Source organism: Eleutherodactylus coqui, chromosome 12 (genome assembly GCF_035609145.1).
Source record: "Eleutherodactylus coqui strain aEleCoq1 chromosome 12, aEleCoq1.hap1, whole genome shotgun sequence".
NCBI lineage: Eukaryota > Metazoa > Chordata > Amphibia > Anura > Eleutherodactylidae > Eleutherodactylus > Eleutherodactylus coqui.
In genome coordinates, this window is record NC_089848.1 from 128004744 (window position 1) to 128028681 (window position 23938).

General features: G+C 45.2%; 1 protein-coding gene across 10 annotated transcripts in view; it reads left to right on the top strand.

Annotated features, from left to right (window-relative positions):
• MLLT10 (MLLT10 histone lysine methyltransferase DOT1L cofactor) overlaps positions 1-12223 on the top strand; it is a 280838-nt gene extending 268615 nt beyond the window's left edge. For 7 of the 10 annotated variants that reach the window (XM_066585480.1, XM_066585482.1, XM_066585483.1 and 4 more), the window contains 3 exons: positions 2681-2783; positions 4855-5055; positions 6736-12223. In XM_066585480.1, the coding sequence (XP_066441577.1) occupies positions 2681-2783; positions 4855-5055; positions 6736-6813 (382 nt within the window). In that variant the 3' untranslated portion in view covers positions 6814-12223. Of the gene's footprint in view, positions 1-2680; positions 2784-4854; positions 5056-6617 lie in introns of all 10 variants that reach the window. The other 3 variants (XM_066585484.1, XM_066585486.1, XR_010787421.1) reach the window with 2 other exon arrangements.
• The last annotated feature ends 11715 nt before the right edge of the window (positions 12224-23938 follow it).

A 23938-nucleotide genomic window follows, 5' to 3' on the forward strand; every position in this document is an offset into this window, starting at 1 on the left:
CTATCTATCTATCTATCTCATATCTATCTATCTATCTATCTCATATCTATCTATCTATCTATCTCATATCTATCTATCTATCTATCTATCTATCTCATATCTATCTATCTATCTATCTATCTCATATCTATCTATCTATCTATCTCATATCTATCTATCTATCTATCTCATATCTATCTATCTCATATCTATCTCATATCTATCTATCTCATATCTATCTATCTCATATCTATCTATCTCATATCTATCTCATATCTATCTATCTCATATCTATCTCATATCTATCTATCTCATATCTATCTCATATCTATCTATCTCATATCTATCTCATATCTATCTATCTATCTATCTATCTATCTCATATCTATCTATCTCATATCTATCTATCTATCTATCTATCTCATATCTATCTATCTCATATCTATCTATCTATCTATCTATCTCATATCTATCTATCTCATATCTATCTATCTATCTATCTATCTCATATCTATCTATCTCATATCTATCTATCTCATATCTATCTATCTATCTATCTATCTATCTATCTCATATCTATCTATCTATCTATCTCATATCTATCTATCTATCTATCTATCTCATATCTATCTATCTATCTATCTATCTATCTCATATCTATCTATCTATCTATCTCATATCTATCTATCTCATATCTATCTCATATCTATCTATCTCATATCTATCTATCTCATATCTATCTCATATCTATCTATCTCATATCTATCTCATATCTATCTATCTCATATCTATCTCATATCTATCTATCTCATATCTATCTCATATCTATCTATCTATCTATCTATCTATCTATCTATCTATCTATCTATCTATCTATCTATCTATCTATCTCATATCTATCTATCTCATATCTATCTATCTATCTATCTATCTCATATCTATCTATCTCATATCTATCTATCTATCTATCTCATATCTATCTATCTATCTCATATCTATCTATCTCATATCTATCTATCTATCTCATATCTATCCATCTATCTCATATCTATCCATCCATCTCATATCTATCTATCTATCTATCTATCTCATATCTATCTATCTATCTATCTATCTATCTATCTATCTATCTATCTCATATCTATCTATCTATCTCATATCTATCTATCTATCTATCTCATATCTATCTATCTATCTATCTCATATCTATCTATCTATCTCATATCTATCTATCTATCTCATATCTATCTATCTATCTCATATCTATCTATCTATCTCATATCTATCTATCTATCTCATATCTATCTATCTATCTCATATCTATCTATCTATCTATCTATCTCATATCTATCTATCTATCTATCTCATATCTATCTATCTATCTCATATCTATCTATCTATCTCATATCTATCTATCTCATATCTATCTATCTATCTATCTATCTCATATCTATGTATCTATCTATCTCATATCTATCTATCTGTCTCATATCTATCTATCTCATATCTATCTATCTATCTATCTCATATCTATCTATCTATCTATCTCATATCTATCTATCTATCTATCTATCTCATATCTATCTATCTCATATCTATCTATCTCATATCTATCTATCTCATATCTATCTATCTCATATCTATCTATCTATCTATCTATCTCATATCAATCCATCTATCTCATATCTATCTATCTATCTCATATCTATCTATCTATCTATCTCATATCTATCTATCTATCTCATATCTATCTATCTCATATCTATCTATCTATCTATCTATCTCATATCTATCTATCTATCTATCTCATATCTATCTATCTATCTCATATCTATCTATCTCATATCTATCTATCTCATATCTATCTATCTATCTCATATCTATCTATCTATCTATCTATCTATCTATCTATCTATCTATCTATCTATCTATCTCATATCTATCTATCTATCTATCTATCTATCTATCTATCTATCTATCTCATATCTATCTATCTCATATCTATCTATCTCATATCTATCTATCTCATATCTATCTATCTCATATCTATCTATCTCATATCTATCTATCTCATATCTATCTATCTCATATCTATCTATCTCATATCTATCTATCTCATATCTATCTATCTCATATCTATCTATCTCATATCTATCTATCTCATATCTATCTATCTCATATCCATCTATCTCATATCTATCTATCTCATATCTATCTATCCATCTATCTCATATCTATCTATCTATCTATCTATCTATCTATCTATCTATCTCATATCTATCTATCTATCTATCTATCTATCTCATATCTATCCATCTATCTCATATCTATCTATCTATCTATCTATCTATCTCATATCTATCTATCTATCTATCTATCTATCTATCTATCTATCTATCTATCTATCTATCTCATATCTATCCATCTATCTCATATCTATCTATCTATCTATCTCATATCTATCTATCTATCTCATATCTATCTATCTATCTCATATCTATCTATCTATCTCATATCTATCTATCTATCTCATATCCATCTATCTATCGATCTCATGTCCATCCATCTATCGATCTCATGTCCATCTATCTATCGCGTATCTGTCTATCATGTTGACTTTTCAGCCTTGTGCTGCTCTTCTGCCGGTCTGCACTCAGCAGTTCATATCTTAAATGATTATTAAAAGCTCTTTTTCTGCTAGTGCCTCGGGATTGGGCCTCCTCTCGGACCAGCAGAGGCAGCTGTTCCTTCATCAGCAACACCAGCAATTCCAGCAGCTTCTGAGCTCGCAGCAGCTAACGCCGGTAAGAGTGACCAGTCTAAGTCCGCTTTTACAGGTTGATCATCTGGCCGCTTCTTGTGCTTCCTGTAACGGCCACAACGCCTGGAACTTTTGGGTTTTCTTAACGAAATTAGATCACCATAAGTTTTATATACCGATGGGAGATGGTAAAATGCTTTGGTAGCGCCATCTACTGGAAGGTAGCTTCCCTATAAGTCAAATTGACCGTCTGGTTTCAAAGCACAGTTCCTTGACTGGAGTAGGGTTATATTACCTGCAGTTATCTTGTTGTCCCACTGATCTGCCAAATCTGGGTCCCATTTTTTGCCATCCAAATTGACACTTGCATTCTTCAGGCTGCCTATTACCTGCTCCGATTGGCCAGTTGTACTCACATGATCGTCACTGACCAATTAGAGATTAGTGCACAGTGTGAATAAGCTAGTTAAGAAACGGCAGCAGCTATCTTGGATGGGAGAAAATGGGGCTCAGAACCTACAGATTAAAGGACTGCAAAGAACATCATCTGCAGATAACTAACCCTCTGAAACTAGAGGGTCACTTTTATGTCCGACCTTCTAACAGGCCTTACAACATGAAGCAGGTTATCAGTCAAACTGGAATTTTCTCTAAACATACCCCAAAACAGCCTGTTTATAGATGGGTTCTTGCCCCTCCCCAGTGCACATTTGGGTTCTGGTTGGCTGAGTGACAGGCCTGTGATGTGGGTCCTGTTAAAAGAATGGGCATTGACTGATAGGGAACTTACCTTCCAATAGGTGGCGCTGCAGAGACATTGTACCCTCTCCCATTTACATACCAAATTTCCCAGAGGAGCATTGCATGGCCTATAAGCCTCCTTACACCTGCTTGGCGTTCTCCACAAGGAGAAACATTACTCAGAACTTTACAGTGAGCCAAGCGCCGTCTGGTAAAACCGTGGGGTGCTGAGAGAGTTCCAAAGCTGCAGCCATGAAAACAGATGCTAAAATGTGATGCCGGTCAACTATTTCATTGTATTGTTCATGTAACCCCGTAATCAATGAGTGGTTTCAGTCCTAAATGACCAGACAGCCGGCAGTCACATGATCTCGGAGTCCAACAATTGCAATGTAAAGCGCTCATTGAGTGCTCTGTAGACCTAAAAAACATAAGACCGATACAGTTATAAACTGCTCCTATCTTCTACTTGGGGTCCCCCGCAGTCAGCCGGGCCCTAACCTACTCCTGTTAGTTAGTAGAAGCAAGAGCTGTAAAGCAGCATGGCCAAAAGGCTTGGCTGCAGACTCTGGATCAGCACTGCCGGCTGTCAAAGGACAGCGGGCGATTCTTAAAGGGTTTTCAAAAAAAAAAAAAATACTGATCAGCTATCCTCAAGATGGGTCATCAATAGTTGATCAGATGGAGTCTACTACTCAGGACCCCAGCTGAGCAGGCACCTGCTGTCAGCACCGTAATACACAGGGGTTGGTGTGGAAGCTGCTACTCCGACCCCGGTATGATGGCCAGCCATTGTAACTGCAGGCACAGCTTCTCGCATTAATTTTAATTAGAGCTGCGCCTGTAATTACCCACACTGGCCACTACAAAGGGTCAGAGCAGCAGTGCTGACAGAGGACACCCAATCAGCTGGGGATCCTGATCATCAGACCCCAGGCGATCAGCTGTTGATGACTTCTCCTGAGGATAGCTCATCAATAATATCTACCTGGAAACCTCCTTAAGGTATTTTAGCGCCCTCTCTGCCAGAAGGGTGAGGATGATGTGTTTAATCATATATATATAACTGACAGTGGGGTATATGTTTGCTGTCTCCTGTTCGGGCTTTCATAACCTGCATGATAATGTAGTGCAGTTTAACAAGTACTGACATCTCCTAAGACGAGCCGTGCAGAGCAGACCGCCCCCCAGTGGTTGTTTTTATGCCATCTGAGGGATTTGTACATATAAACAAACTGCATCTTTCACATCAGACCCTCATTGGATACAAGTTATTTGCAGGGTTCCTGCTGTGCTGACACCGTTCTCTCTAGGACTGCGGGTGGACAAGGAGGTCCATGCTGTGTGTCTTCATTGACTGTTTGTCCCACCAGGAGCAGCACCATGCCCTGCTATATCAGATCATGCAGCAGCAGCACCACCACCAGCCGGACCTCCAGCAGTTGCAGATCCCGGCCGCAGCTCAGTTACCCCTCAACAACCTGCTGGCCGGAGCACAGGCCACCACTCTGCACTCCAGCGCTACCAACCCTTTCCTGGCCATGCACGCCGAAAACGCCGCTCACAAAGTCACAGTAAGTATCTGTACTTGTAAACGAGTTGTACCACTTTGGAAGACTAGAATGACCTAGAACAAGCAGCAATATTCTCCTCTCTTCTTCTCTCCCCTGTAAGCAGCGCAAGTCAGGTGACCACTGCAGCCAATCAGAGGCTTTATTGTCCATTCTGCAGGCCTCAGTGCTCATATCTTGGGCGCCATGATGCCAGGAGTTGGGGACAGTGACTATGGTGTCGGACTCCAGCGGACTCCCGGCTTCTATGTAAACAGACTAGGAGTGCCGCCGGGGCCGTGGCACTGCTTACCGGGGAAGAAGAGAGGTGATGTGGGAGAACTGGGGGAGCCGCTGTGCTGCTTACTGGGGGGGAGAAGAAAAGCGAGTATTGCTACTTTTGTTGTGTTGGGTCATGGGTCTCAAAGCTGAGCGAATGGGTGTGTTTCATACTCACCAGGCCACCCATTCCAGAACTGTGTCCCCTCGAAACTTCCACACACACATAGTGACACTTTTCAGGCGGCTCTGTGCGCTCTTATACGTCTCTGTGGGAGAGCGCGCACACCGGGCTGAAGAAAGTTACGCTGTGCGTGCGACAACTTCTCGGGGACGCAGCCCAGGAACTGCGCTTGCTTGGTGAGTATCAGACGTCGCTCCCTGCACTCCCCGTTCCCTTACCTTTTGAGACCCATAATGTAGTTTATGCGTCCCAAAGTCATGACCGGTCCCCTTTAAGGGGGTGTTCGCACGTCACTGATTTGCTGTGAATTATGTTGCTGATTGTGGTGCAGAACTGTAGCAGATTTCACCCCTTCAATTTGTATTCGACTTAAATGGTGAAATCTGCTGCAGATCTGCACCTTAATCTATGACAAAAGTTGCTACAGCCATCTTGGATATTCAGAAGAGAGGCCGGAACTGGCAGATGGGAAGGGCAGCTAACATAACCCACCGCCCTCCGGGCCCTGGCAGAAGTTTGTCCTGAAATCAGAGGGTTGCAGTACAACGGTTGTATCCCCTATCCCCAGGATATCCACAGGTTACGGGATAACTTGCTGATCAGTAGGGGTCTCGCCACAGAACACTTACTCCTATGTCCCGCTCTGCCTGTCACTGTGGGGGTCGTTGCTTCCCCTGCAGTGATCATTCAGATCAGCACTCCATCCACTTCAATGCGGCTGACTAAAATACTTGAATGGGTACCGTTCACCTACCTCCGTATTCCCGTTAAAAAATGAAATGGAGCGCGAGTGCGCCTGTGTGACCATCGTTCCATCCAGTCTCCTCACTGTGGGGGTCCAGTTATCACGGTAAGGGGGGGTGGGGTCATGGGACCCTTGTTTTTGAGATTGATGGGGAACTCAGTGGTGAAACCCACAACAATCAGCAAGACATCCCCCATCCTGTGGATACCTACGTAAGAGAGGGAGCGCGGACTTTGGGGGGGGGGGGGGGCGCGGACTTTGGATTTGTCACTCTATAGAGCTTGTTATATGACTGGTTATGCGAAGTGACCAACTCCCAGTGCCGCACACAACTCTGCTTCATCGGTGCCCTGCATATAATGCTTTATTTCTCCTCAGAGACTTGGAGAGAAGAACGGACCAGTTATGCAAGATAAGAGTTGATGCAAGACATGAAACGGCTCCTCCCGGCACTTGACTTTCTGAGAAACGGACGTCTTCCTTTTTTCTTTTGTAGCAAAGAAACAATGCAAACGAAGACCTGTTGACGCTACTTGACTTTCGCCATCATCCTTCCAACCGATGGGGGAAGTAGGACATTGCAGAGTGTCAGCGGGCTCACTATGTCAGAGGGAAGAGAACCTGCCGGCAGCTTCGGAGGCCTCAGATATTTATTCGTTGTTACTTTCTTGATGCTTTGTTGCACTGAAACTTGGCTGTATTAAGTCTGAGAAAGGTAAAAACACTGTTGTCCGCACGAGCGCAATGCTGGGCGTGACTGGTGACTGCTAGGGGGCGCTCTTCATACTCGGTGCAGTTCCACCGCTGGTCACAGAAAGATATTAATGAACAATAGAATTGTTACCAGACGTGTTTTCCAGCAGTTGATGTTCAAGAAATGACAGAAGGGTTGGTTTGGGGACCGCGCCGTGTTCTACCAATGAAAGTGCCTGTTGCTGAGGTTCCCCGAGCAGACGTATGAGGCAAGACTGCCGGAAGCGATCACATTGCACTAGAGGCTCTATCTGTCTTCTATGCCACTAATGCGCGCTTATTTATTACCGAACAATGACTTATGCCGCCGCGGGAAGAACGCCGGACACTTGGGGGTTGCAATGCTAGAGAATTGTTTTGTGGCACCATTTTTTTGTAGCACATGAAAATTGCTGGCTGCGAGATGGGGGAACTAATTAATGGAACGTACAAGACTGAAGTACCTAGAGCGTAGGTATTCCTGGGGCTGAGAGGAGCCGCTCTTCGAAGGGTTGTACCAGAATGACAAGTTATCCCCTATCTTGTAGATAGGGATAACTTGCTGATCTGTGGGGGTCTCACTGCTGCTCAGTGGGGGTCCTGTGTCCCCGTCGTGCTCACTGCGGGGTTACTGCACAGCGATGAAGAGACTGAATGGGGAGCGCTGGTCGTGGCAGTGCACTAGCACCATACTCCCTTTCAGTGGGACTGTGAAGATACTAAGACGCCATCCGCTCAGTTGTTTCCGACACTCCCATTGAAATAAAGCGCTGCCTGCAGGTCATCGGCCAGCGCTCGTGCTGACATCACTGCCCCCCATAGTTACAGGCCGAACAGGACACGGGAGTCCTGTTTTGGAGATCAGCTGACACCCGCCACCAATCAGTAAGTTACCCGCTATCCTGTGGGTGCAGCCCCTTTAAGCTTGGAATACCACCATTTGCTCAGTTCAGCAATGACCTGGTTTGGGCACCGTGCCAGTTATGTATTATATCCCATTGCTGAAGTTAAGAATTATTAAAGGGGTTGTGCCAGCAGGAGGACACCCCTCCAAATACCTGATTAGGGTAATAAGGGCATGTTAGAGGGAGGTTGCACTGATTGTGGCTGCCCTCTATAAGCCAAAGCAGTTCTAGCGCTCTGGTGGACTCGACTGTCCAAGGGGTATGGCCACCATACCATACTACATGTGCCCGTTGAAGGGTGCTGCAGGAGAAATGTGCAGCTGGACAAATCTTGGCCCTGACAAAGTTAGCAGTTTGTCTTATACGGTATTAAAGGGATTATCCAGGAATTCAACAAGATGACTGTCATCCGTGCAACCTGTGAGAAATCCACACTAGCATGCGTGAATCCATCTCGGGAACGGAGCCTAACAGCACACATTGTGTCCGTGAATGGCGAGCCTGACAGAAACGAAAGATGTGGCTTCGGTCTCTGCGCTCCACTCTGGCCCCGCCCCTTCCTCATCGGGGTTAGAGGTGCATTCGCTCATCCCAGCATGGGTCTCTCGCAGGCCGAATGGCCAATGGCCATCTTGTTGAATTCCTAAGGAACCCCTTTAAGGAGGTTTCCGTGATGAGACAGCGCTATAAGGTGGCTGTACATCTTAAATAGCTGACAGCTATTCCTTCCCTCCATATACATGCATGTTCAGCACGGCAGTGCACACGCGTGTGCTCAATTGGGGGGATGTAAACCGCTAACGGACACCTGTGGCAGCAGCTTATATCTTGTGAGAATAAAGGATCAGACATGTTGAGATCCAGTATGCCCAATCCTTCTTTTCTCTGACCTGTGCCCTTGAGTCCGGGCGACCCCATTTACACAGCAGATGGTTGGCAGATTTCGCTGTCATTTATCTAATGTGTATAGATATTTTCTTTAGCATTAACCCCTTATAGGCCAGATTGCATGTTACTGCTATGATAAATACCAGGAGCTGCTGATCTATGCAACTGGAGGCCAGAGTAAGAAGAATATACAGCAGGAATTGAAAAACACGACTTTTAATGTCATTCTGTCCCACAATTTTTTTCCTGTATGTCTCTTTAAAAAAAAAAAAAAAAAAAAAAAAACGGAGACAAAAAAGTATAAAAGTCTTTACTATTTATTCCCAGAAGTTTAGATTCCTCTCTCTTAACTCTCACAATGCTGCATCTCTTTCTAGGACTCCTCTGACATTAGGGAGAAACTAATAAGAAAAAAGTGTAACTGTTAAGTATGCCCAAACACACAGGCATATGTATTACCGCCAGAATTCTGACAGCAAAAAGTTGCAATTTTAGTGCTGTTGCCAAAATTGCGAGATTTTCAGGGTTTACGCTAGGCTGCTCCATATCTTTAACACTTTCCAATCCAATTTTATATCCTGGTTTTCCTAGGGGGCTTACTCTTTTTCTGCCGTTATACAACGGCGCTATATGCTGGCTAAAGCCGGTACTGCATGAGGTGACACGTTGGATAGGCTCTAACAGCAGAGAGGCTGGCAATATACAGTAAGAGAACCCCGACGGATGTCTACCAACATCGGAGCTGTACAGCCTTAAATCATAATGTCTTCAGAGGTCAGACAGTGGATTGGAAAGGGTTAAAAAGTAAGTTAGGCCCAGTGTTAGGAGGCGGAGCTGCAAACAGCAGTCAGATGTACTATTATTTACACCACAAACTGGTGCAAATTATAGATCAATACTCCCCTAGCTGGTAGGTGGCATAGGTTTCATCCTGGCAGATGTTGGTGCTGCCAGATGCGCCTCTTACTACATTTGTTGCACTCATGTAGGCACATACATACATACATACATACATACATACATACATACATACATACATAAGCTGGTCTAAGTAAATATGCCTCATAGTGCTGCACAGTGATGTATGGAATGTCCTCTTCATTCATAAAGGGTTAAGTTTTATGTAAATAATCGTTAAGAGTTGTGCCAAGTTATAAAGTTATTCCCTACCCAAAGGATTGGGGATAACTTTGTGACAGGTGAGGGCCGAACCTTTGGGACCTGGACCCATCCTGAGATGTCCCAAAATGAAACGGGGGTTGTGCAGGAAGCTGCTGCTCCATTCACTTCACTGACTGACAGCGTGAGTAATCTTCGGCAGTCACTGAAGCAAATGGAACCGTGGCGCACCTGTACTACCTGCATCTGCTTCATTCACTGAAGGACTGGGGATCAGCGGGGGTCCCAGGAGTTGGATCCCCACCAATCATAACGATCCTCTCGATAGGAGATACATTTTATAATTTGGCACAACCCCTAAAAAAAGAGCCCTTCACTGGATTCATTTTGCCCAAATCACAGGCAGTTTGAAGTCCTGATGAAGGACCCCTTACTGACGTCTTTGTCCTATTCTGAAGCACTGTGCTTTAATAAGCAGCAAGCAGTCACAGGAGTGGATCTAAATCGGCTTTTCCCCACCCGGATTGGATAGATTGACAGATCTCTCCCTGTTTGTGTATAGGGAGAGACCTGTCAATCCAGTCGATTTGGGCAGGGAGAAGTCAGCAGGCCCCACCTCCATGATTTTGCTCCCTATTCCATGTGGGTCTTTAAAAATTATGCATTTTCTAAAATGCCACAGTGTTTCAGAATGAAACCTACACGTCCGTAATGTCCGCGCCGGTCCGGACTTCATGCTGCCTGCGGTTCGGGCACAATGACTCTGCGGACAGGTTCTCTATGCCTTGTATAAAGCATCTTTCTAACGCCGCTCATCTGTCCATCCCACAGTGCTGCTTTCCATTCTGCCTCCTAATGGGGCATCCCGATCAGAGGATACCCCTCTACGGCATCAATACTTCCTAACTGGGGGCATGGAGGAGGGGCGGAGCTTATGAGAAAGCCCTTTAATTACCAAACAAGTGTAGCAGAACCAAGAGGAAGAGAAACCATTCCAAGAGGACGTCTTGGGGTCTGTTCCTGTTTTTGGTAATTAAAAGGGTATCCCGGTAACAAGGCGTTATATTCTATCCACAGGATAGGGATAACTAGTTGGGGGGCCCATTCGCCCCAGTTCTGGTCGCTTCTGCTTCCATTCATTTCAATAGGGCCGATGAAAATAGCACTCAACTATTTGTCAGCCCCATTGAAATGAATGGTTCGGCTGTACAAATGCGCAGCCAGCTTTTTATTCACTCTGGTCGAAACAGCAATACTACTGTAACCGGAAGGGGGGCAAACAGGACCCCCCTCCCCCTTCATTCCCTGGATAGGTGGGGTTCAACCCCTGGGACCCCCCACAAATCTATCAGTTTTCACCCATCCAGTGGTTGGGTGAACACTGGGAAAAAAAAAGCCCCCTTATTGCAATAGCCCTTTAAGGAGAGACAAGTGAATATGACTCCAGCGCTGAAGAGCTCTGCTTGCAACAGTGAATAGAAACCTTCGTTGTTCATATCCACAGGCCGACATCCTGTGCCAGGTATGTACTACTCCCACAACTGCACAGCTTTTGTACAGCCTTGCAAGAAGCATATTTTAATGACTTGGCCTCTGGAAGTAAACTAAAACATTTCCATTCACTGACACAAGCAGAGCTATTGAAAAGCAATGGATTACCTACATAATTCTAGAAAACTTTCACTTTACTGACTCATCTACTCATCCTGCGACCCAAGAGGCAAAAATGTTCAGGAAAAGGACGTTTGTTTCCCCGCTGCTCCATAATGATTGTTCTCACTGGAACTCTGCGAGCCGCTGCCACCTCCTCGCCCGCAGGGCCGGCGCCACCTCTTTGCCCGCAGGGCCGGCGCCACCTCCTCGCCCGCACAGTCTCCATAGAAGGACTGCTGGTCTGTAGTTGATTGCTCGCATTATTAATGGTAATAGAGGAATAGGCCGCGCTGCAATATGACCTCCGCGGCGCGTCTGACCGCGCGTTTCTCCGGTCGTGTGTCTTGCAGGTGACTGCTCGGCCCTTTTACCTCATTCTGTATATAAGAAGTTGTTTTTTTTGTTAATCTGTTTTGTATTGTTAAAAGTTCATATGGAAACAATAATATTCTGATTTGTAAGATTTCTAATCAGGAAATGAAAAAAAATACAAATTAAAGTTAATTTATTTTTATATTTTCAGGGGGAATTTTAAGAACTCGGTAAAGTGATTTTTGTACACAATCTGATGAGACGCAGGCGGTGGGGTGCGGTTTTTGTATGGTCACCCACTGCTGTACTATTACTTAGAGATCCCTGTGTATGGAGCCATGTACCGGAGCCTTCAGAATAAACTTTAATGCAGTACACGGACTCTGCTTCCCATGTGATTACACGCGGCCGGGTCACGCCGCCCTCCCTTCATCCCCTCTATCACACGGCTTTGTAGTTGCAGGTGTGTACAGATGGTGGGAGGGCGGCGGGGTCATCGGCTCACGGCTGCAGCTTCTTATCAGGGATCTAGACTTCAGCTGCCGAGAGGAGAAACAAAACTTCATTACCGCCAAAACCCATCTTGGAGATGTTGCAACGGAAGGAACCTTCTGGATGTCCTGGAGAGCCGTAGTGTAATACGAGACTATGGATGATAAGGGGTATATAACATGAAGGGAGATAATCATGTTAAAAACAACCATAGAAGCCGGACCAGATTATAGGGGAGGGGAGGGGGGGGGGGGGGCAGTTTATCACCCAGGTCACTCCATTCCTTCCAAGCTTGTAAAACATGTAAAGTGTAACTCCAACAATAGAAAAGGACACTGCCGTGCCAAAAGTCCTGGGATAGCAGTATGCAAATGAATGATGAAGCAGTGTTACCTCGGGGGACGGCTCGGGAACGCCCCCATCTGTATACATTGTGAGGTGTTCTCATGGGAGTGAGGTTGAACACCGGCCGGCGTGCTGATAGCAAGGCAACATGATTTATGTGAGTTTAGACGAGGCGTGATAATGCGCGCCAGAAACATGGGACGTTCCATTACCGAAGGTCTGCAGGCATTTAGCACTCTTCGATCCACAATGTCACACGTGCACTGGGAATACATCATAGAAGGCATTACTACCCACAGTAGACACTGCAATGTCTACCCATAGGTGCTTAATGATCGTGACCAGCGAATCACATCCACATTCAGTACAGGAGCCCCCACACACACATCCCGCAGGTCAGGGCAGCGCTTAAACTTCCATTACGATATGGAATAAAAGACCCACCAGAGCTCTTGTTATCGCCAGGTCACTGGACACGGCACTCCTGAGTTCATGATGTTGGTCCCTGGATCCTAGAGGACTGGCAACATGTGATGCAGACCGATGAGTCACAGTACCAGTTGTTTTGGGCTAAGGGTATGGTTCGTGTGGGGTGTAGACCCCATGACTCCATGGACCTCAGTTGTCACCAAGGCACTGTGCAGGTTGGTTGTGGTTCCATAAAGGCGTAGGGGTGTGTTCTCATGGTATGAGTTGGGTCCACTGGTTCACCTAAACATGTCATTGACTAGTTCCCACTATGTTTCACTGCTTGCTGACAGCTTGCAGCCCTCCCTGGACTTTATGTACCCCCTACCTCCAAAATTATGGGATAATACCCCGTGCCATCAGACCAAAGATGGCCCAGAATTTGTTCGAGGAGCATTCTGGAGAGTTCCTATGAATGGTGTAGCCCACACATTTGCCCAACAGGAGTCCAATCGACCATTTATGGGATGTGGGGGAGAGGTGCAATAAAAGAAGATCGAAAATAAAAAAAATGTAGATGTACATGCTGTTTTAACAGGGAATGTGTAAAGTGTGACAGGAAAAAGGCCCCTCCCCTTCTGCTTCTCTCCATGATCTACCATAAATCATGGAAGTGTCTAGCAGCAAGTGTTCAATTCTCCTGCAGTGCCTCCACAGGGGAAATAAAGCATTACAGCTGTGCATTTCATGCCTGGGCATGCCGGCTGCACCAGAGAAATGTTCTTTTTTTTAGGGCACATAAATCATTGTACTCTGGGCATGAACAGAGCATAAAAACCAGGACTTCAGTACCAGTTGGGACTCCTGTCAGCGCTCTCCCTCCCAGTTCTGCTGGCTATACTCCGCCTCATGCCTGACTAGACTTGTATGCTCACTGGACTTGTGGAGATTAATGCCCAGAAGTGTGCCGGTGTGGAGTGTTCATACGGGTCATCGAGGGCCAATGGACAACCGGACACCAGATATTGGCATCCGAGTCAGCCATGGCCTATGATCGCTAATAACAGCGATAATACATTGCAGTACAGAAGTACTGCAATATATTATCATAGCCTCACAGGTTCAAGCCCCTACAAGGACATAAAAAAGTAATTAAACACCTTTTTTCACACTTTCCCCTCTTTGTTTATGGGGAAAAATGCATTTGTTATCATTGTATCCGTAACAACCTGCACATTAACCCCCCCCCCCCCCCCCCCCCCTAAAAACAACCAAAATGATTATTTTGTTCATTTGGTCACCGAAAAAAGGCAGTAATGGCTTCTTCACACGAGGGTGTTTGTGCACGCAAAATCAGCATGCGATCAACACAAATGGAACCCATTGATTTCATTGGGTTCGTTCCCATAAGTGCGTTTTGTGTGCGCAAAAAAATAGGACCTGCTGTATTTTCCTGTGATTAGCCCAGCTCAACTCCCATAAAAGTCTATGGCAGGTTCGAAAATATGCAGGGCGAAGAGTGTGACACTGCGCGAAGGTAGAATAAGACAGCTAGCCCTTATTAGGCATTAATAGCCATTCAGTTCCACGGAAATGGTGGGACACGGATGTGTGAACTGGCCCTGCGCAAGCAACACCCTAATTATAGTCCTCTCCAAACCTCGTTCATGCGCAAATACGCTGCGACAACTGACATACACATGTGAAGCCACCCTAAAAGTGATTTTAAAAAGCTACATGTACCCCAAAAAGGTACCAATAAAAACTTCAGCTGCGTTCATTGAAAAATAAAGTTATTGGACTTTGAACACAGCAGCGCAAAAATAATAATTTACAACAAAAATAGGGTTTCTTGTCCAAAAGTGGTAAAACCTAAAAAAAATATATATGCTGTTTTAGTATTATTGTGTTTGTACCAACTAGAGATGAGCGAACGTACTCGTAATGAGTACTTACGCACCCGAGTACCGCCATTTTCGAGTACTTCAGTACTCGGGCGTAAAGATTCGGGGGGGGCGGGGAGAGGCGCGGCGGTGCGGGGGGGGAGCAGTGGGGAACAGGGGGGAGCCCTCTCTCTCTCCCTCTCCCCCCCCACTCCCCCCTGCTACCCCCCGTGCCGCCACGGCGCCCCCCGAATCTTTACGCGCAAGTACTGCTGTACTCGAAAATGGCGGTGCTCGGGTGCGTAAGTACTCGTAACGAGTACGTTCGCTCATCTCTAGTACCAACCTGAAAGAAAAAAATTGTCACAAATGCTGCACGCTGAGGGCTTATTCAGATGGGCGTATATCGGTCCGGTTTTCACGCCTGGCTGATATACACTAGCCCTCTCTGCAAGGGGAGGAGGTGGGATGGGCCAGGAGCAGTGCACTGTGCTCCCGCTCTCTCTCCGCCCCATACCATTGTTTGCAATGGGATGGATGGGGCGGAGCTAAGTTTCCATCCCGCCTCCTCCCCCCTTGCAGAGAAGAGCAGGGTATATCGGCCAGGTGTGAAAACCCGACCAACATACGCCCATCTGAATAAGCCCTTAACGCTGTAAAAAAAAAACAAAAAAGAAAACAATGGCAGAATTGTTTTTTCTATCCGTCCTCCAAAAAGATGTAAGAGAAGGTTTACATTATATGTACCCAAAATGGTACCAATAAAACCTGCATCTCGTCACGCAAAAAACAAGCCCTCCTACGGCCAGGTCAACAGGAAAACAAGGTATGGCTTTTGAAAAGTGGAGCTGAAAATTCCCAAAATATCGTCACGCCCTTAGAACCAAATTAAGCCGCATCCTTAAGGGGTCGTCCATCACTTAAAATTGTTTCACAACAACTCTCTCCATTCTAATTGCTGCTGACCAGGACATGTGACTGCTGCAGCCAATCACTGGCTAGAGAAGGTTACTACTGAGACCAGCGATTGGCTGCAGCACACATGTCCTGCTCAGCAGCAACCAGGAAGGACAGAGTTGTTGTGAAACTATTTTAAGTGGTTGGAAAGCCCCTTTAATGGGTTGAAGGCAGACCCCCAATATTGAAACAACCCCCTTAAGAAATAATACATTTCAGAAAGTAGCGTAATAGTAAATATTCAGGCGACTGGGTAACCAGATATTTAAAACTTCAGTAATCTGAAAAAGTTGTCTACTCGGCGTCACGTGCTCCAGTTCCTGTGTATCCAGGTGAGTGCCATGCTCCAGTTCCTGTGTATCCAGGTGAGTGCCATGTATACAGGTGAGTTCCAGATATTCGGACCTGCAGAACTCCGGAGATCCACATTGGCTTTTGTGTTTTTCCTGCGGTAGTGAATGTGCGGCAGGTAGTCAGCGCAAGGCTCGCCAATGGGCAGCGGCGGGCAGCGCTACTTCTCCATACTTGGATGGCACCAGCACTATCATGTCCGCTGTCTTCACGTACGAAGCGTCACAGAATAGCGCGCAGGTGGTTCTGCCGCCGGACGCTGGCATGGCATTTTCGAGTTCATCGTCACTCAGTAAACCTTTCTTGCGGCCCGTTTACGATGTGGCAGGGACACTGATTTTTTACCTTTTTATTAAAGATTTTGCAATAAGCAGCCCGCTCGCTCTTCCCATATGTGCAACGCATTTAGGAGCAGCAGATCAAAGTACACCATATTTTATTTCATGACGCAGGGAGCAGGAATCCGTGCCCTAACATTACTCGCACCCTATTAATCACCGGCTTGGCAGGTTACCACTTCCAAGATTACACAATATAATTTAGTCTGATGGCATCAACATCTGTATGTGAACCGTGGAGCCGCAGCGCAGGAGCCTTAATGTGGGGGCTATAGAGACTGGACTGCTAGGAATCATCTGCCCCAGGCGTCTTCCTCGTGCGCCCTTTGTTTGCATGGCGAGGAGTGGACTGTAGCGCAAGTGAGCGCACGCTAAAAAGACACAGGAGCCGGCAGGGCAAGCTGTACCTGTTATTCTGTATACTAGGAGATGCAAGCTGATAGGTCACTTCAAACGCCAATCGGTGAGCGGGAAGCACAGCCAGCAGGGAGAATAAGAGAGTAAGACTTGGCACAACCCCTTAACCCCTCCAGGACCAGAGAGCTAGCACTTGTTTTATTTAGCCTTTTTTTCCCACACCTTCCAAGGCCCATAACCTTTTTCTATGATGTAGTCATGTGATGGCTTGTTTTTTGCAGGGCGAGTCGTATTTTTTAAAGTTTCCATTTAATGTACTGTATAATGGACAAAAAAACTGAAAAAAATGAAAATATTTGGGGAGGGTTTAATTTTTACAGCGTTCAGTGTAGTAACAATGACAAACGCTGTTCTGGGTCGGTATGATTACAGCGACACCAAACTTAGAGGTTTTTTCAGTTTTTATGAAGTAAATACAGATTTTTCCTAAACAAAAATTGCTTTCCGCCGCAGGATTCTGGAAATGGTCTTTACATTTATGTTAATTGGGCCGTGGGGGAGCTGATTTTTTGCCGAGGAAGCTGTAGCTTTTATTGATACCGTTTTGGGGTGCATACGGTACATCTTTTTGATTACTTTTTCTTAAAATTTTTTGGGAAACGCGATTAAAAAAAAAAAAACGATTCTGGCAGCCGTACGGTATTATTATTAGTGTGCAGAGCCATTTTTGATGTTGCCTTTTAAGCCGTGCTTCATGCCTCGTGTAGGGCTTGGTAGGCATCCAAGCATGGGAGCCTTTAGTAGGCCCCCAATGGTCATGCTAGCCTCCTGTGATCACGCTGCGGAACGTGTTGATGGGGTCCAGGAAGGGGTCTCTCCCCCCGCTGACTGCTTAGACACTCAGTCAGCTTTGACCATAATACCTAAACAGGACTCTGATCGTGGAAGTTAGCGGTAGCGGTCAGAAACAGCTGACGGGTATGGAGGGAGCTCTGCTCCTGAGCCCACCCCATACACACGTAAGGACCGCAAGTCATTCGTCAGTCCTGAAGTTTTTACAGAAGTTCTCCCTCAAAAAAGTAAAGCGAATGTGCCACAAGTGTCTGATGGGAATAAACACAAACATTTCTAACCACTTCTGGACCGCCAATAAACTATAAACATCAAGGCTGTTCTTATCTAACTCTGCAGAGAATCCCCCTAGAGCCCACCCCTGCTGTGCAGAAGTTCTGTGATCTGAAAGCCTAATGACAGCACAGATCACAGAGCTTGGCCTGGAGACCAATCAGCATGTTCTCCAGTAATATGATGGCTGTGACAGCCAATCCCAGCCCTCTGCCGCGGCCTTCACATGGATGGTGAGCGCGATAAGGGGGTGGGATTCACGGCCCCATATCACGCTCGCCCCTGTGAAGTTAGCCTTAGGCCAGTCTCACACGAACTAGTCGGACTCTGCAGGGGGAGCCTGCAGAGGAATCAGTCTCTGACCGTGGCTGGCAACCCTGCGATCTTTCTTTTCTTGTACTGCAGATGACCGTGGACGCTCGCCGTTGGTCATACACTGTACAGGGTTTTGTAAATATTTGTTTTCCTCACACCATCGCTAGGCGATGCCATGGGTACACGCAGTCTATCTGCAAAGTTAAGTGCGGATGGGATGCAGGTCGGATGACCTCCATTGACTTCAATGGAGGCATTCCACAGCAGAATACAGCATGCTGCAATTTTTCGCCGCTCGCAGAAATCGCAGTTCGTTACCACGAGTGTGAAGGAAAAAGTGAAAGTACATGCCTTTCAATGCATGGTGTTTGCTCCGGATCATCCATGCAGACGCCGGCCATGGCTTTAAGAGGATATCCAAAGCATGTCAATAGCATTTATAGAACCACAGCTACAGCCGTTTGAAGTGGGGTTGGCAATGCTGGATATACTGCTGTCACTTTTCAGTCATTATGTGTATAAGGCTACTTTCACACGGGTGACAAAGTCGCACGATGCGACAGTGCTACAAATGGCATGTCTGTGAAGCCCATGCTTTCCGAAGCGTTCCTTCACATTAGCAATATTTTGTAGGCTGCTGCATTGTGAGATTTGCTATGTTTTGGAGGCCATGTTACCCTATGGAGCCTTCCTCTGTGTTGCCACGCAGTTATCGTGCGGTGCGATGCAACTTTTACAGTAGGTAGTAATACTGTTTGATCAATTTAATAAGGCCTGGCTACATTTTTTTTTAACAGCTAGAGATGATTTTCGGGATAGGGCTTATATTTCAAGCACCCACTCCCCCCTCCCCCCCCCAAAAAAAAAACACACTGCAGGAGTTGCCTTCATCCAATTGCTTTCAATGGGGTGGCATTGCAGTCCTCTGCCACAGCTGTGACAGGGGATTCTTTTGTCCCTACGGGGAGTCCCATCATAGGGGACCTTTGTGGAGCAGCTGCGCTTCTACAAGCACAGCTGCTCCAGTAGCACAAAGCTTCTGTCACGCGCATTTTGCACCTCCGTGGAGCGCTTTTTTTTTGCGCAAATAGGTGTGCATAAAAAAACAACCCGCTCGTCTGACCGAGGCCGTAATGTGCAGCAGCTCGTTTAGACAACACATCTAATCCATTGAGAGGTGCACATCTCTATACAGGGGTCGCATTTCGAGCCATTCCTGTGCCAACAATAGAAACTTCTATCGGCTTCCAGCTGGCGTAGATTTCAGTCATAATTTACGTTTTGGCATAAGACAGTAAATGTGACAAGCTGTGGAGGCCACGCCCCCTGCCACTGGGTCCCACACAAGACCCGCGAGGCTGGAGTAAAAATCAAAACTTTTTGCTGCAAGATGCCAAATGGAGTAACGCCGATTCCCCCAAGTGCGCAGGTTCTACAATGTCTGTTATACCAGGATGGGCGCCGCCACGGGCTCTATTGCTGGGTCAGCAGGTGCCACGGCTACTGTTCCCCGTAGAGTTAGGTTCTTGGCTCATCTCAGACCCGGCGTCTTATAAATAGAGTTTCCTTTCATAAACCGGCGTACGTGCCACGTGAGGCACATGTCAGACCTCAGCGCGGAGCACCAGAGCCAACCCAAATATATTTCCAGACAGAAGCCGCAAGTTCATGGAAAGCCTGGAAGTTCTGCTGCCAAAAAATGTAGGTAGTAAATGAAACAGAAGTGAATGAGGTGGGAGCGGCGGGTTCAGCCGCATGAGCAGAAAGCAGCGAGGCAATAGAAGTACTGAATATTACTCATTCTTTATTGCAATCAGCATTCGGCACCAACAATTAACCGGGAGCCCCGAGGAAACCGCAGCGGGCAAATGGGGGCTGCGAGGGGAAAGCTGCAGTCAAATACATTTTCTAAAAGGGATTTTGGCACGGGTTGAATCCTTTTCCTCTTGCATCGGGTCCTCAGCGCTGCGTTTCTGCATCCCCCCCCCCCCCCCCTCCATACCCCCATGACAAAAACTAGAGCCCCACGTACGCAGCTCCTCTGCTGTCCTACATGCAAGTCATGGAGTTGTTTCTTAGGCCAGTTTATGCAAATAAAATGCAATTTTGAGATTTTTTATGGGTGGTTGGCTATAAACAAGATTACAATAAATTAATTTTTATTAACCCCTTCAGGAGAAAGACTTTTCTTTTTTTTTTTTCATCCCCAACGTCCAAGTGCCATAACTCTTTAATTTTTCCGCTGATATAGCCATCTGAAGGCTTGGGGTTTTTTTTTTTTTGCAGGTCGGGTTGTATTTTTTTTTACGTTGCCATTTAATAAACCCCATAATGTACGGGAACATTTATAAAAATTTTGTAAGTGGGAAGAAATATAAAATACGTTTGTCAACATAATGTATGTTGCAAGTGTTTTTGTTGCAGATGGGTATTTTATTTAAATCCATTTTCCCGTGTGCCCTCAGTGTCTCCTGGCAATATTGATCCGCATAATGGATGCAAGTCTGGACACTGCAGTTTACTATACTGTATCCAGCTAGTAAAAAGTATTAACTGCACACGGACAGAAAATACAGCCATGTGAATGGGCCCTTAGAATAATACAGAGGCGTTATTATACGTGATTACCCCTTCTGTACGGTAAGTATAAGGCGGGGGGGGGGGGGGGCGCACCCATCAGGACGTCTTTTAAGCGTTTTTTTTCCCTTTATCCTTTTATTTTTCTCGGCCGTCTCTGGGATGTGGAGCCGAGCTCGGTCAATTATTTCACGGCTACTTTTCTACTTCTTGTAAGCCTTTACCTCCTCTTTTAGACTCATACTGTAATACGTTTTCGTTTATCTTCTAAGCACTTTGGCTTCCAGGCATTGGTTCGTTCATTAGGAGCGTTATTAGGTTTCCGCTCAGTCTTGCATCAACAGATGCAGAATATTATTGTACATTTTATCTTTTGGCCTCGTCAGAATAGCGCCCCCTGGCTGCTGTATGTTCACCGCTCCGCACACGTCTGTTTACAGTTTTGTAGTGAAACTCACACAACCAAAAAGAAACGGTGCAGAGAATTCATGTAGGTGCAAAAAGACCCAGAACAGCTATACATTGTGTCCGGCTCTGTAAGAAGCCTCAGTCTCTAGCTCAGTGTCAAGATTAATATTAAAGACCGTTGATGGAGGATCGCACGGCGAGACGTCTTAAAAGTGGAACCCAGTTTCCAATTTGCAGGTCTCGCAGGAAGTCCCCCTGGGATGCTATATGTGAACACGATCAGATTCGGAGACTTCAAATAGCTCCTGGTAAAGTCTTTCATCGATAGCGAGAGTCCTTACAAAGGTGATGATGAAAGTGATCTTCAAAAGGCTGTAACCTAGCAACCACAACACGACCCGCGGTCTGTCAGGCCGTCAGTCTTCTTCATCACGTAGAACTCTCCAAAGTCGCCTTCACTCCGTGGATCTAGAAGTTTGTGTCACTGTGGAGCAACTGATTCCAGGATTGCAAACATGTTTTCTGCCTCCCACATCTTACAGTCCTTTATATATATAAACCTCCTCCTTGTACTGATGTTCTTGCATCACATGGCTGCGGCCCGTCAGTGGATTTCAACAGCTGTGATATGTCAGTTAATTTATGGCATAGATCTGGTGCATCTGAGACAAGCGCAGGAGAGGGGTCAAATTCTGAAAGACAACAGGGTATACGAGTAGAGGTAAAAATGCTGTAAAGCCTGGCCGGGTTTTGCAGCTACACTACAGCCATCTAAATGAGGCCACATGGAAATGGACACTGAAAAAGTTGCGCTTAGGTGCAACTCCTATCGGCCAGGACAGCACTGATGTACAGGACACCTCACATTGACATATACCATGTGTGTCCGTGAGTCGGACAATCAGACTCGCTGCAATTTTAATTTTTTTTTACTCAGATATTCAAGTAATGAAAAGTTCCTATTTCTATTCGAAAATTGGACAGAAACCACATCCGTGAGCACGTCCCCTCAGAAAGTATCACTACAAAGGGTAAATTTAGCTGTGGACAGATAGGCACTAAGGAGGGACAGCGGGGCTATCGCTGTATTTACAAGGTGCCGTCACATTGCCGCTCATGCGCTTTTCACACGAAAAATCACACATTCCAACAGGAAAAATAGAAAACTGCATCGCACTCACATGAAAAACCGCATTTATTTGCAAGTGTGATGCAGTTTATTTTTTGTCTCCTGTAGGAAATCGTGCGCAACTCCTAAACAATCACACAAAATAGGACATTCAGCAACTCTTACTTCTTGCACAATCGGTGCAAGCAAATAATCGCTCGAGGAAATTAAACCATCGAAAACTAAGGGCTCTTTTCATGCGAGTTCTCTGCATTTAGTAAATACACCCTAAGGCTCCACTGACACGAGCGAGCGCAATACTTGGCTGAGAAGCCCGGCCCAATATCGCACTTGTAAACATGCATTTTACCCGTGGATTCAAGATGTTTTTCATGCTAACCCGCCTCACATCACTAAGCTGAAATTCCGATCCTCCGGCGCTCGTGTCACGTGTCGGAGGATTTCAAATAGGAAATAGCTCATCGCACGACATGCAAAGCATTTGACTGTCCCATGGAATACAATGGGCGAGGCGTTTCAAAGGACGCAAAAAGGACGCCTGTGTATGACTGCATTCAAAAGAATGGAGTTCATATTCCAACGAGTTTTGCACGTCTCGCAACGCACGAATTTCCCGCTCATGGGAATGTAGCTTAAGGGATAGAACTCTGGGCAAGGGTAGTGTACAGGTGTAATAGGTGATGTCAGACAAGTGCGCTGGTTCAATGGGGTTCACGGTGTTGCAGATTGTGCTGAAAGGAAGTAAAAGACTAAGGTTGCGGCGCATCCAGTTCGTAAGTAGGTAGCGGTTCAAATTGAGGGTGGAGACATTTGAATGAATTTCTCTAACACAATACTTTATTCCAAACCCCGCTCTGGGGGCACGCAGACCTCTTCATCAGACAGCTGGATACAGCTATATGGTTATGCCAATTCTTCATGGTTCAATACACATAAACCTCATGACCATGGGTAGCCACCGGGTAACTTTAAAAGGCCTCATAATGTACACTCCCCCACTGGCCACCAGTGGTCATAAGTAGTGTTGAGAAACTGAACCAATCAAAGTGTTTGGGTGAACTGAGCTTTTAATAATATTCAACCCAAAAGAGGAGGTCCTCGGCACGGTGGCTCAGTCATTAGCACTGTTGTTTTGTAGTACTGGGGTCATAGGGTAAAATCTGATCAAGGACAACATCTGCAAGGACTTGGTATGTTCTCCCTGTGTTTGTGTGTCACCTTGATGGAGATGATGGTGGAAGAGTAAGCAGCAGGGTGGCTCACTGGTTAGTATTACTGCATTGCAGTGCTGGGATCATAGGTTCAAATCTGACCAAGGACATCAGTATGGCATTAAATAAAGTGATTATGCTACACAAGAACCTACAAACTCTATGCAGTTGTCAGACTTGAAGCTTGGACCACC